Raw genomic sequence first — 13,522 nt, 5'->3', positions numbered from 1 at the left:
TCTGGAGTCCTGTGGATTTTTTTCTTTAGTCATCTGACACACTGTTTTATATCTCAGTGACATAGGCTAACAGTTGTGGTATAACTATATATTAAGAAAAACTATACATTTTATGTTATATTCAAAAGAAACCCAGATATTCCCATAAGGTCTGAGATTACACACTGTTCCACTTATTTGTTGCAACTTTCAGCTGCAGTCAGACAATCGTTTTAATGGGAAATTCATCAGTATGAGGTGGCTTTGGCTGAGGAATTTGGGTAGTTGACAAAACCACAAACCCCATAATGATTGGAAGTAGTAAGCCCTGTATATGCTGGGTTTATCCCCACAAGCTTCTGAAAGAATTCAGATTCAGCTGGTGGATTTCTGTAAGTTTAGGCATTTAAATGTTATTGTCACACCCTCTTCTTCTACTTCAGGGTGTCCACACATCCTTTAAAAGTCTCAATGTATCTAAATTTAAGGCCTTAAAATGTCTTTGATTTTTTTAAAGAAAGTAAGTTGGCCTTAAGCATGCCAGTTTCAGGTCTTAAGATGGCTGAACTATATATATATATGTCTATATATATATATATGTCTATATATATATATATATGTTGTTTTCTGTCAGGATTGACTTTGAGTCGTCTTCAATGCTTTTTGTGACTCGAGGTCGTTAAGACCACCAGTAGTTGCTGATGAACCGTTGCTCTTGCTATCTAGCTTTTTTTGTGTCTGTGTTTGCTTTCGCCACTGGTTCACGTCTGTCACCAACAGATGAATGGATTCTGTGCAAGTAAAACTTTTTATCTTGACACTATGGGAGAGAGCTGTATGCAGTGTGAAAAGCACAAAGCAATTCATGCTAGGCTTGATTGTAATAAAGGAAGATCTTCTAACCATCCCTGATCTACATCCTCCAACTGAGCAATATTGCACTGTAAAAAAAAAAAAAAAGATTTGCTCACTCAACTTGACTCTTGACATATTTCCTTGTTGCTTTGCCTTAGTTAAGTTACATCAACTTTAACCGTCAAGTACAAAATGCTTAATCAAAACTAAGTTGACCTAACTGTCATTTATAGCCAGGTAGCTTTTACGCTGATTCAACTTGCTGTTTTATATCATTAAGTTGATTGAACTCACTATTCTATGTTTTTATTAAGCTGATTTAACATTGATTCATCTCGCAATTTTACATTGATTCAACTTTATTCCATGCAGTTTTGCAGCTCTAAATGAAAAGCTAAGTATAATCTAAAAAATAACTCACAATTTTACATTGATTAAACCTGTGAATTTACATTTTTAAGTTTATCAAACTTACAATTTAAAAAATTTTTTTTGTTGAATTAGCTGATTCAACTCACAATTTTGTGTTGATTCAACTCAGAATTTATTGCCATTTGGTTTTTAATTTTTTTCAGTCTTCAGTTTGAGGGTTGCTCCTTTAATGCCTTTGATATTTGATATTAAGCATATATATATATATATATATATATATATATATATATATATATATATATATATATATATATATATATATATATATATTGCTACACAGTTACTACACTGAAGAATATTCATTCACCTCTGTATGTTGAATGCTTGAAGTGGCTCCTAAAGTAAGAGCCAACATATTTTTTTTAAAATAAATCAGCTAATATTCTCATGAGTTTTCAATACACCAACCTATAGGAAAGAGTATGTCAGCAGAAACTGGTCATTTGCATCATTTTCTTTCTTAATTTTTATTTAATAGATAAACCTACAAATGTAGAGGCAACACGTTATTTTAAAACTGCTCAACAAAACAAACTGTCCAGGAAGTGTTTATGGTAACAGTTTTTAACACATATTAAAAAAGATTGTTTACAACAATCTAAAACCACTGAAGCTATGTGACCAAAGGGCATGTCGGATGAACCCCCCCCCCCCCAAAAAAAAAGTCATTTGTTGGTCCATCTCTCGGATCTCAAAAAGACAGAGAGATGGTCTTTTTCATGTCTTCACACATGAAGACCTGGTCAGTGTCTGCATCAGTGTGGATGCTGTTGTCCTGTCAGGAGGAGGTAGTTGTGATGGAGGGTCCGCAGCTCCGTCAATCTGCCCAGCAGGCGGCCGAAACGCTGCGGCCCTCTGCGACCTGTTGCTCCGGTTTGGGCCCCACACACCCTGGACAGCAGGTCTAGGATCAGCTCCTGCATTTTCTCCACACCACTAACCGCCTGCAGGGACGCTCGATCTGCACACGACGCACAAAAGAAAACAAATTTTTAAAGAAATCATATGTTTCAAAACCTTTTTCACAGTTTGTCTTGTCACAAATACAAAACTCAGGATGGTTGATCCTGGACTTTGGATGTGACAGTCCAATGCAAAGTGAATCATAACTGTGAAAAGAAAACATTTCTTTTTTTTTACAAGTTAAAAGCTAAAAATTTTAAATGCATTTATGCAGTCGATTTATGAGAACGTCTGCATTTGTGGCTGCATGAAAAAAGGCAACGAAACACAAAAAGACCTCGAAAACAGACAACAAAACCAGTTAGCAACATATTAAAAAAACTCAAATAAAATTTCAAAAAATAGGAGAAAAAAAAAAGCAACTGAGTGCCTGTGTGTTTGAAGCCTGGAAAACGTTGAGAGTCGCAGCCTGTTCGATGTGTCGGGATGGTTTGCTAAGAAGCTACAAATTCCCTACAGGAAGTTGTCTAATCCACGTGTGATTAATTTAGTCGTATTCATGAGTTGTTGTAAAACAATCTTTTAAGCTTTGTTGAATCCATTATAAGGAAATAAAAAGAGCACTAATCAGAGACGCAGCCAAAAGGAGCTGCAGAGATCCGCAGCTCAAGAGCGAGAATCTGCAGACAAGACATTAAAGAATTAAAATATAAACTTCCAGCAGGAAAACAACTCTAAACATGCAGTCGGTTTGCATAAACTAAATGAGATCATTTGACACAATGAGAGGTTCATTCAGAGACTCTGTGTTCACCGGAGCAATTACAGCCAGAGTTTCACTAACTGGACATGTCTGACCTGAGCAGAGCAGAGCTGTGGCGGTCAGCAGAGCGTATTCAGCTTCTGTCACACGCAGCACTGCCATGCTGTGCAGGAAGTTCAGCACCGAGCCCAGGAGATCCTCGCTGCATCCTGTCCAAACAGAAAGCAGGTGCTATTATTGAACCTGTCATGTCCAGGGTGTGGAGATTAAAGAGTATGCAGTGAGCTCACCTGAGCTGACGGGCATCCTGATGTCCAGGTTTTCCTTCGGGTCCAGGTTTCTGTGCCAGCCGTAAGCGGAAGCACTGAAAAGCTGCGACACTGATCACACGGCCGCAAGAGTTACAGCTTTAACGCGTAGGTATTCTGAGTCTGTGTGTTTCATATTTCTGAGCACGTCATCTTCTTTTCCAGTCTTGTGTGTGTGTTTCTCCTTACCTGGAGTGGGGCTCGCTGGGTTGTTGGAGAACTGCTGGGCAGAGAGCAGGAACATGACCTCCAGCGAGGACACAGACAGGAGGCTCATCTGGTCTGAGAAATCCAGGAGGTCAAATCCTGGGTCGGAGGTCAGAACTGGGTTTATTTTACCAGCAAGCTCACAGATTCAAGGGCCACAAATGGCCGCACTTTGGACGGCCATGTTGCCAGGTTTTCATCTCTGATTATGTCTCGACAATAAAACATAAATTTCTTAGAAAGCCCTGTGAAAATAGTAAAAGTAAATGAATAGTGTTTCAACATGGAGAGGATGATCTCTCCAACTAATTTATGCATGGCATAATTTATTAAGAATTGGAAGAAATCCAGTATTTGTTGTAAACTAAGTGTTTAACAATGAGAGCTCAAAGTGAATTAAGAAAACTTTTTTTCTCTTGCCCTTCCTGTGATGTTGACCTTACGTTCATTTTTTTTTTTTGTCTTATTGTCCTTTTAACATTTTTCCCCATTACACTCCTCATATATTTTGCATCTGTTCAATGTATGTGTATTAGTTGGTTTATTCTAATGTTCTCAATGTGCTATAAAAAAAGAAGAAGTTTTGTTCACGGCAAAAAGACAAAATCTTACCAAGGATTTTTGGTCTTGTAGTTTCTAATTCAAATATTTTAGTATGCTTGAAACAAGACAAAACTAACTTAGCGGTAACTTTTCAGCAAGATACAGGAGCTTGTTTTAAGACAGTAACTCCTTAATATTGATGAAAAAGTGCTGGGTCCACTTGCGGACTGTTTCACATTATTAATGAAAAGCTCCTATATCTTTCTGAAAAGTTACTTCTAAGTAAGTTTTGTCTTATTTCAGCAGTACTAAAATATTTACACTGGAAACTAGACCAAAAATACTTGGCAAGATTTTGTGTTTTTGCTGTTTTTATTTTTTATTTTTTTACATTTACTTAAATAGTTTCAAATTCAAAATGCGCTGAAATAAATAAATATGTTGATTTATCCTTTACAATGTCTCTGTGAAACTTCAAATCTTTATTTTTAATTTAAATTTTTAATCTTTATTTTTCCTTCCCTCCTTTTTATTTGAACACCGCACATTCATAAATTTGCCCATCTAAACCGAGTAAACACATCAGTCCGACTCACCCGGCACCGTTCTGGCAAACTGCAGGAGTCTTTGCAGCTGTGGGGAGGGGACATCCACCAGGCCGTCTCCTTCCAGACCACACTGCCACTCAAACACCTGCTGGACATGACAGCGACATGAGCACACCGCCTCGCTGGGCGGACATGACGTCTGCACATTTCCCCACCATGTAACTGCTGCTGTCCTGATCTCTGAACTGTCGGTGAGCCTCCACCATCCTGTCCACAATGTGCTTCTGTTCCCGCGTCAACGTGGCCGGCTGAGTCTGCATGGGGAGGACAACGATGACAGAGTTTAGAAACCCAGGCCTGACCCCTGGGGACGGGCCTCAGGATATCGCCGCGGTTACCTGCGCAGGGAACCGGCAGGTGGAGCTGACTCTCCGACCGTCTGCGCTCTCCTCCGCTTCTTGCCCCCTGTTTTTACCTCCTTTCCTCAGTCGCTTGGATTGGCACTGGACTTCTGTCAGAAGGCCTTGAAAGATAAACGACGACAATACAAACACGTAGAACAAACACGGAGACGTTTCGATCATTTCTGTAACTGTCAAGAAAGCTATCGATGCACTGAACATTCAGAGCCACATAAAGACGGTCACAAAGTCGACCTTCTGTCACCTGAAGAACATTTCCAGGATTAATGTCCAAGCACGATACAGAGAAACTCATACATGTGTTTATCTCTAGTTCCACTGATTACTGCAACAGTATTTTGCCAAAAAAAATAAAATAAGGAAGCTTCAAGGTGATCCAGAACGCTGCTGCTCCTGTTCTGACTAAAACCAGGAAGATAGAAAGTCCTTCCACTGGCTCCCTGCAGCTTGGAGAACAGACTTTAAAATACTGTTGTTGGTTTATTGATTACTGAATGGTTAGCACAAAAATAAAGATCTGCTGCTGTTGTATCAACCTTCCAGACCTCTCAAGTCCTCTGGTTCTGGTACTGGTTCTGCTCTTTGTCCTCAGAACCAGAACCAAAACATGGAGAAACAGCATTCAGCTTATTTGCACCAGAAACCTGGAAGAAACTTCCAGAAAATTGCAAAACTGCTGAAACACTAAGTTCCTCCTCCACATCAAGGCTAATAACCCAGCTGTTTAGAGTTGCCTTGGATTCATAATAACTGGAACTTTGATGAATTTTTATGGCAGTTTAAACAACAAGACAGTTTAACCCTTTAAACTGTCTTGTTGTGGAAATGTGCCATACAAATAAACTTGACTATAGGATCAGTATCAGTGATTTATGTCTCTCCGTCACGTCGAGCTGTTGAATTAGTTTCCTTACACTCCGCCAGCATTCCCACAGCACGACACTTCCTCAGCCGACAGTCTTGGCACTTCCTCCTCATGTACATGTCCATCTCGCAGCCGCCGCCGCTCTTGCAGTGATACACGGCCTTTTTAGTCACGCTGCGCCTGAAGAAACCTGCAGTGAAAGTCAAAACCCAGACCAGCGTTAGCTTTGAAAGCGTGAACAGATTTAAAGCCAGCGCTCAGAGGGAGTTACCTTTGCACCCTTCGCAGGTGAGAGCGTTGTAGTGGTACCCCGATGCTTTATCCCCACACACCACGCACAACTCATCCTGGCCTTTGCCCTTTCCTCCCGACCCCATCCGAGGCCTGCGCACGAGAGGCAGCCCTGTGGGTGCCAGCCCCTGATTCAGCCCCGAAGACAGGGGCTCCGGGCCCTGATCGCAGGGGCCCTCCAGGCTGTGAGAGCCGTACTGGTAGGGAGGATGGCAGAGCTGAGAGGATGAAGCCAGAGATGAAGGTGAGGAGGTGGAAGAAGGAGGGGAGCTGTAGAAGGAGAAAGGCAGGTTGGCAGGGAAATACTGCTGTTGGTTGTAAGGGAGCAGCTGGAGGTCCGGGTCCTGCAGAGGATAACCCACAGGGTCGGCCAGGATGTCTGGAAAGACAGAGGATGATTAGGAAATTCTGGAGGCAAGAATTTCAATTTACTCAACAGAGAAAATAATAATGATTTTTATTTTTTTTTAAATCCACAAGTTTGATTAAAACGTAAAGACAAACACTTTTCTGTCTGGACAGCAAAGTATGAACTGTGATGCTCTCTCACATCACAGTTCACAAAGAAAAACAATCTACTTCATTACAATAAGAGTGTGACCAGTTATCAAGGTGTCCAATCCCAGAAAATGTGTTTAACATGTCAGAGTCCGGCTACAAGTAACTAACTAAATAAATAAATAAATGAAATATTTGACAAAATCACATGAGAAAAATAATTACTACACAGCAGTGAAGAAAACACAATATCAAAAATATACAAAACAGAAAAAACAACAATTAAAAGTAAAAAAATGTGGCATTAGTATTTTTGCTTAGAAATTATTTGTTAATCAAATTAACACACTGAATACATGCAAAAAATATGCTTAAATGTGTCATTAACGTGTTTTAAAATGAGATGAAAGGGGCAGTGTTATGTGTTTTCTAGGCACAAAATATCTTTTTTTTTATAGCACGATCAAGTAACTGTGTTATAAAAATACTGCTTACATCAAATATGACTTAGAAGAAGTTTGACTTTGTAATTTAACACCTTAAAATTGGCCTTCTGTCTCTTTACAAAAAAAAAAGCTCCTGCTCTTTTTGAAATCCTTCAGGAAATCATCACAACATGGCTCCTCTATTAACCGTTCAGCAAGGTTTTTACCAGCAAGTATCTGGTATAATTAGATCAGATGATGTGCAGTTCCACTCTAGGTGTCTGCTAATTTCTGCTGGCTAGTCTGGAGGAGCTGGGGCTGCTCTTTGAGGCTGAAGCTCGGAGGAGGAGCTTCATCCTCTAAGGCAGGGCTTCATCCACCCAGGCGCTTTGCACAGCTGAATGGTTGCCGTGGAGATTAAAGGATTTCTCAAACATGCATGAAAGAATCAAAGCAACACTCCAGGTATGTTTTTGTTGAGGGAATCCCATTATAACACGATCTTATAACACAGTGGTGTTGATTTTAGATAATTCTGTCGCTTTACTTGCTTCATGCTTCCTGTGTCCTACAACGATATCATCTAAACTCTCCAGAGGGGCAAACAGCATAACAATCGAGTGAACCAGATGCCACAAGCATGACCGAGATCGGACTGAACGTTTCAAGATGACCCTGGTCGAAAGCCAAGAGCGTCATAGCGCTGTGGATCTACGCGACCCCGAGTGACTTCACCGTATTGATCGCTCTAGTGGGACTCAATAAAAAGCCCAGAGTGAGACCTCGTGAACCCGTTCAGACTGCCTAAACAGGATGCAGCTGAGATGTCTGCGTGCCACGTAGGATTGTTCAGGGGCTCCGAGATGTCCTCTGATGAGAGAACATGTGGGGCCACTGGCAACGCATGAAAGTACATCTGGACAAATGGGGTCGCTGTGGGAGCAGTTAGCCTTTACACGCTGATTAAACAGAGAGCCCACCCAGCGGCCACACTGTCAGGATCGGCTCTGCTGAGGATGGAGACACAGACGTAAACAAGCGACAGGATCCATGATATGATCGGAGGCTATTTCAGCTCCCAGAATGTGTCAGGTATAACAAGTAGGACACCCTGTGACAGCCTGGATGTTTTTCTAATATGGACATTAAATATTTACTGAAAGACAGTGAAGATAGTTTACAAAAACAAGATAGTAAGAGAAGTCTGTACAAGCAGAAAGGCCACAAAGAGCACAATTACTTTCTGAATAACGTTTTGGACAGATTAGTGTAAAGCTAAATTGTTTTACTAAGTTGTTTGCCTTTCAAGGCTAAGCTAACTCTGGCTAAGCTAACTGTGGCTAAGCTAACTCTGGCTTAGCCTTTCAGCAACAGGAACAGCAGACCTGCTAAGTCACGTTTCGGCATCGTTCCACCATATCAGAGGGTGTTTGAGGAAAATGTGAGGCCATCTTTTTTTAAAAATACAGTTGAAGCAGTAATTTATTTATAGGCCCTTCCAAGAGGCCAGCTTTAGTTACATTAATTTTTAAGTTTTGGTCAAAATTTCTTCAAGCTTTCTGCAGGTCTTTTGTAGCATCCCTTTAATTTCTTTAGCTAACATTAAAGTTAGTTAGGTAGTTAGTTAGTTAGTTAGAATTTAATTTCTAATTTCTGAGTTAGTTTCAGAAAGTCTGACAAATTCGTGTAGCTTGAAACAGAAGAATTAGCTCCCAAGTTAATCTCAACAGAGATTGATGTGGTCCAACACATCAATGTCTGTTGATGTGTTGGACCTTCTGTGTGGCTCTTGGTTGTGATGACGGGGTTAATTTGACTGAACAATTAGCTTAGCTTAAAAGGAATGCCAGGCAAGTATTTACTATCCTACTATTGAAAACAGAAACATTAAACTATTAATATTAAACTATTCCATACGACAGCATGTCAGGACCGTTGTAGATGGAGAAAAAAAGGAGTAAAAAATAATGGCCCTATTACGCCTTCATACTTCAAGGCTCTGAATCGTTTGAGTTGATCAGATGAGATTGAGCTTTTGGCAACAAACACACCAGTTTAGTGTGAAACAGAGACTTTCTTTAATAAAGTGCTGTTCTAAAAACACTGAGATCAACAGCTGCAGACGACGCTGCTTCAATAAAAGGAGACTTAATTTAGGTATCTTTACCAGGGGTGTGTATAAATGCAGCCGAATCATAGACAGTGTTAAAGTCTTTGAGCCGTTGACATATTGAGACGTTGATGATTCAAATAGCCATCTTTGTAAAAGTCTGCTGTGTGTCTCATATTTTAAGAGACCGATCAGATCAGCCCTCATTCACCCTTGTCATGCTCTGTCATTGTTATCCTTTCCTTCCCTTTGCGTCCAGATGTTTCCTGTCTTCATTAGACGACGCTGGCGGCGGGTTAGGGGCGAGGAGGAGGTGTGGGGGGTCCGTGTTTGCTCGGTGTGACAGAGGCTGTGCTTCGTGCTGTTTGTAAACCATCTGAGCGCTGTCTAAACAATCCTCGGCCTCCCCTTCCATCCCACGCACGCCAGGGAGCTAAACAGCCCCCCACGGCTCGCCCCGCTCCGGCTCTTAATGATACTCATCAGCATTAATAGATCCCATGATGTCGTCCGGCTGAACCACCTCAACGCTGCTCTTTTTTTTTTTTTCACTGTCTCATGTCTCTGGGTTCTCGAAGGCGATAAATAAAAGCTCAGCTCTCGTTCGTCAGCTGTCACAGAGAGAGGATGGGAGCTTGTGTTGCATAAAGCAGCCAGTCACTCATTGTGAAATAACTGTTAACCTTTGACATTTTGGTAATGCCTGTTTAGAAGCTTACTTTAAAGCTGGAGCTTATGAACGAGAACAAGGGATAAAAATTTGACCCCCTCTCCTCCAATAATTAATTTTATTAATTAACTTTTGTTAATTAATAAAAAGTTAACACAACTCACGACTGTAAGTTTTTCTTTCACATTTAGGTTCAAAATGTAAAACTTGCTAAATTTATTTGACTTAAAGAGTAGAAGACAGTCGACACGACTAAAAGTGGCTCAAGTGTTTGGCAGTTCTGACTGGAAGTAAAGTTGATGTTTTGGCCAGTCATGATCTGAGTTTGATAGAGCGCCTTTCAAAGGACCTAAAGATTAGGGTTATGGCAAGGAGACCTTCCAACCTCAAGATACCAGTGGAAACATGCAAAAAGCCGATCATCAGTTATGAATAGGTTGTATTTCTGTAATGCCTATAAATGATTTTCTATTCATTATTTATAAAGGTATGAATCATTTTCAACAAGCCATTTTAGTAAAATGTATACAACAGGCCTCCTACTGATTTTTTTTTTTTAAAGTCCAGGATTTTAAAATTTGAATTTCCAGTTTTGTTTTCAGGAGTTTTTATTACATTCTGGACACCAGAGTAGAAAATATAAATTTTTAGCTGCTTGAACTATAATCTGACGTTACTTTTGTGGGTTCGTGAAACAACACAACTCTAAAATCGGCTCGGGACTTTTGTTTGCAGTGCAGCTTACTACCTTTATAAATTAGGTCAGACAAGTTAATAGGCAACAATAAAAAGTGTTTTAACATTTTTGTGTAGCAGTTGAGTCATTTAGGTTGTAATTAACCCTTTCACAATAGCACATTTCATTGGACAATAAATTGTTCCAGTAATTATTGCGATAAATCACAATATTGCTGTTTTAAAACATCAATATTATCAATATTGATAATACTTCAAGTAAGATATTGACAGGGGCATAATAATACAAGCTTGCTCTCTCAAAGAGCAGTAAACTTTAATTTTGTAAAGAACACTTCACGTTGGAATATATTTCAAAACTCCAAATTAAAACAAAGACAACCAAAAACAACAAATAAAACAAAAACGTAAAAAAAAAAAAAAACACGCTCAACTGAAACTGTAAATAACATACAACATTGCAAAACTGGCCTTCAAAAATATGAATCATTAGAATGGCAATTATCAAGTTAATTTTAATTAATTTTGTAATTGATTTGTTGCTTCGCCACTGTATCGTGGCACAACAGCTTCATGCAGTTTACAGAATAAATTGTCCATCGTAAAATAATGTAAAATGTATTTTGTGTGTAATCTAGAGGTGCAAATACTGAAATAAATACCTAAATTGTGCTTTTTAAAGTAGTCTTTGGCCCTGTAAGATTCTTTGATAGACTTTCCATAGATGCACGTAAAAATACAAAAGATGGAAAAGAAACCAGCAAAAACTCCCAGTTTACGCTATCAAGAATGAGCATGGAGGGAAATGGAGGACTCACCGTAGTACTGCAGCGGCTCAGCGGAGCAGTAACCCTCCGAGGTGGAGAGATACCCCCCTGCTGGAAAGCTCATCTCAGACTCCGTCCACTCTCTCATCTGGACTCAGAAATCCTCTCTCCAGTCTTTGACCTTAAAGTCTCTTTTCTTGCACCAAGAAAACGCAAAAGCAGTCTGAGAATTCACACAGAACGTGACGGATCTGGACGGTGAGGAGACATTCCTTAATCCCCACGATGTGTTCAGGTCTCTACGACTGATATATACTTAAAAAAAAAAAAAAAGCACAGAGAGGAAGAGTGCAGCTGAGGCTCTTCGTCAGTGGTGATGAAGTGCTGGAGGAGGGCCTGAGCGTCCCTCAGGGGTAGACAAAAGGGAAAGTGGGGACACCCGGGAAGGACGGGGCTGGAACCACCGTCCAAACAGCTGGACCTGCCTGCGACTTGATAAATCACATGAGACCTCCGAGGTATTCAACGCTCGCTGCTCGTCAGAATGTGTGAATGCGAAGTTGTTTGTTTCCCAGAGCAGAAGAGAGTAAATATATCCAATTTTTTTTATGAGCCGAAATGTTGTTCTTTAGTGTTTAAAAACCAGAGGAACAGAATCATAAAAGTTGGTCCATCCCCTTCCAGGCCCTGGGAGTTTGTTTACTCTTGCCTTTTGTTTACCGCTGATTTGTTTGCGTTGTAGTTAATATTAGACTGCAGTTAATACTGAAGGGTCTCCGGGACCTCCGCCTTCCAGAGCAAGACGGTTCAGTCAAAGCAACAGGGTGTCGAGGCCCGTCCTGCCGGAGGAAGACAGAGGAGCGACCCCGACCCAGGGCATGTAAGCCCTGGAGCGCGGGGGGGGGGAATAAGACGTGCAGCGTGTTTACGGTGGATTGATGATGTCCTCCCGGCTCGTTATCATCCCCTCTCACTGACTCAATGTGGGAGCCGGCTGGAGGATGGCAAGAGGTCAGAGGGAGAGGCAATCCTTCTTTCTGAAGCTGAAACCCTTCACTGGTACCGCTGAGGTCGGTCCCAGTGAGAAGGGAAGCAGGAATGTTTTTGTTTGGTGTACGCTGTCTTTAATTTGAAGAGAATTCTCTTATATTCCTAACCGAACTTGAAGTATGATTAGTCTGACTTAAAGTATGCTCCAGGATGCTCAAATCTAACATGCTTAGTATATTTGTTTTTCACCAAGGTAACTTTAATCCTATTACTGGATTTGAAGTAGCGCATGAGATTACTGAAAAGAAGTGGTACGATTACTGACTGGTGGCAGTTATGTTGGCTACAGAAACTCAGGGACCTTCAACTTTCACTTTTCAGAATAAAAACTTCAGGATCAACCCTGATGATCCTGAGCTGAGGTGCGACAGAGGCCAAAGCCTCCAAGGAGTAGTTTGATTTCTGTTGCATGGTTCTCAGGAGAGATGAAGAGTGTTTCTGTCTTGGAAAAAAGGGTAATTGAACCACTGCTTGATGCGACTGGCAGTTTATCAAAGAGGGTAATGTTAGATATTCAGTAGGCTGAAAAGAACAATAGTTCTGAATGTTATCAACTGTGTTGGAGCCAAACTCAAGGTCGGGGAGTTCAGGGGAACTTCAACGGCAAATCTGTAACATTTTTCTGACATGGAAATTGAGAATTCCTACTTCCCATTACGAACAGAGTGAACTAAGTGTCCTTTTTGTGGCAAGCTACTGAATTAGCAACAGCTGAAGTTAAAAAAGTCTTTGTATGGTTTCACCAAATGTAAAATTTGGTGCAGAAATGTCCAGCATTGAGCTGTAGACCAGTCACAAAAACAAAACTGTCAAAATGACAGTGTTTAGTAGGACTCAGTTGATATTCAAACTCTTTCTTCATCACCTTAAAGTGGAGTGTAGCATGAAAAGGACTGTTAATCGAATCTGGCCTAAATACAGAGTAGAGGGGGGGTTATTGTTGAACCATATTTTATTCAATCTGTGACAAGTCCAGCAGTGATGAAGCGTCCGCCTAATAGTCGCCGACCTCTGACGGATATGCGGAGGACAGAGAGCAGACAAGTGGGGCCGCGAGAGGCTTTAAATGATGGAGACGACATCTGACAGTGCAGATGTCACCCTGGATCTTCTGGAGGTGTCAGGCTGTTGGACACATTGATGATTGCAGGCCTAAGTACGAGGACCCGTCCCATGGGAGAGGAGTGTCA

At 40.8% G+C, this 13,522-nt stretch overlaps 1 protein-coding gene across 2 annotated transcripts; it reads right to left on the bottom strand.

Annotated features, from left to right (window-relative positions):
* Positions 1-1,717: 1,717 nt before the first annotated feature.
* On the bottom strand, positions 1,718-12,089 carry nr1h5 (nuclear receptor subfamily 1, group H, member 5). Of its 2 annotated transcripts, none has more exons than XM_044110800.1 (10): positions 11,334-12,089; positions 6,097-6,495; positions 5,875-6,015; positions 4,937-5,061; positions 4,754-4,852; positions 4,587-4,686; positions 3,430-3,546; positions 3,223-3,312; positions 3,028-3,141; positions 1,718-2,227 (listed from the first exon to the last, which is right to left on the bottom strand). In XM_044110800.1, exons 1-10 carry the CDS (start codon positions 11,428-11,430, stop codon positions 2,022-2,024), a joined length of 1,488 nt encoding a protein of 495 aa, XP_043966735.1. In that variant the 5' UTR covers positions 11,431-12,089; the 3' UTR covers positions 1,718-2,021. The 2 variants fall into 2 exon arrangements, with proteins under 2 accessions (XP_043966735.1, XP_043966744.1); XM_044110809.1 differs by having other exon boundaries at positions 1,778-2,227; positions 4,587-4,683.
* Positions 12,090-13,522: the final 1,433 nt, after the last annotated feature.

This window comes from Gambusia affinis, linkage group LG01, assembly GCF_019740435.1.
Source record: "Gambusia affinis linkage group LG01, SWU_Gaff_1.0, whole genome shotgun sequence".
NCBI lineage: Eukaryota > Metazoa > Chordata > Actinopteri > Cyprinodontiformes > Poeciliidae > Gambusia > Gambusia affinis.
This window is presented reverse-complemented; position numbering and strand designations above follow the sequence as displayed.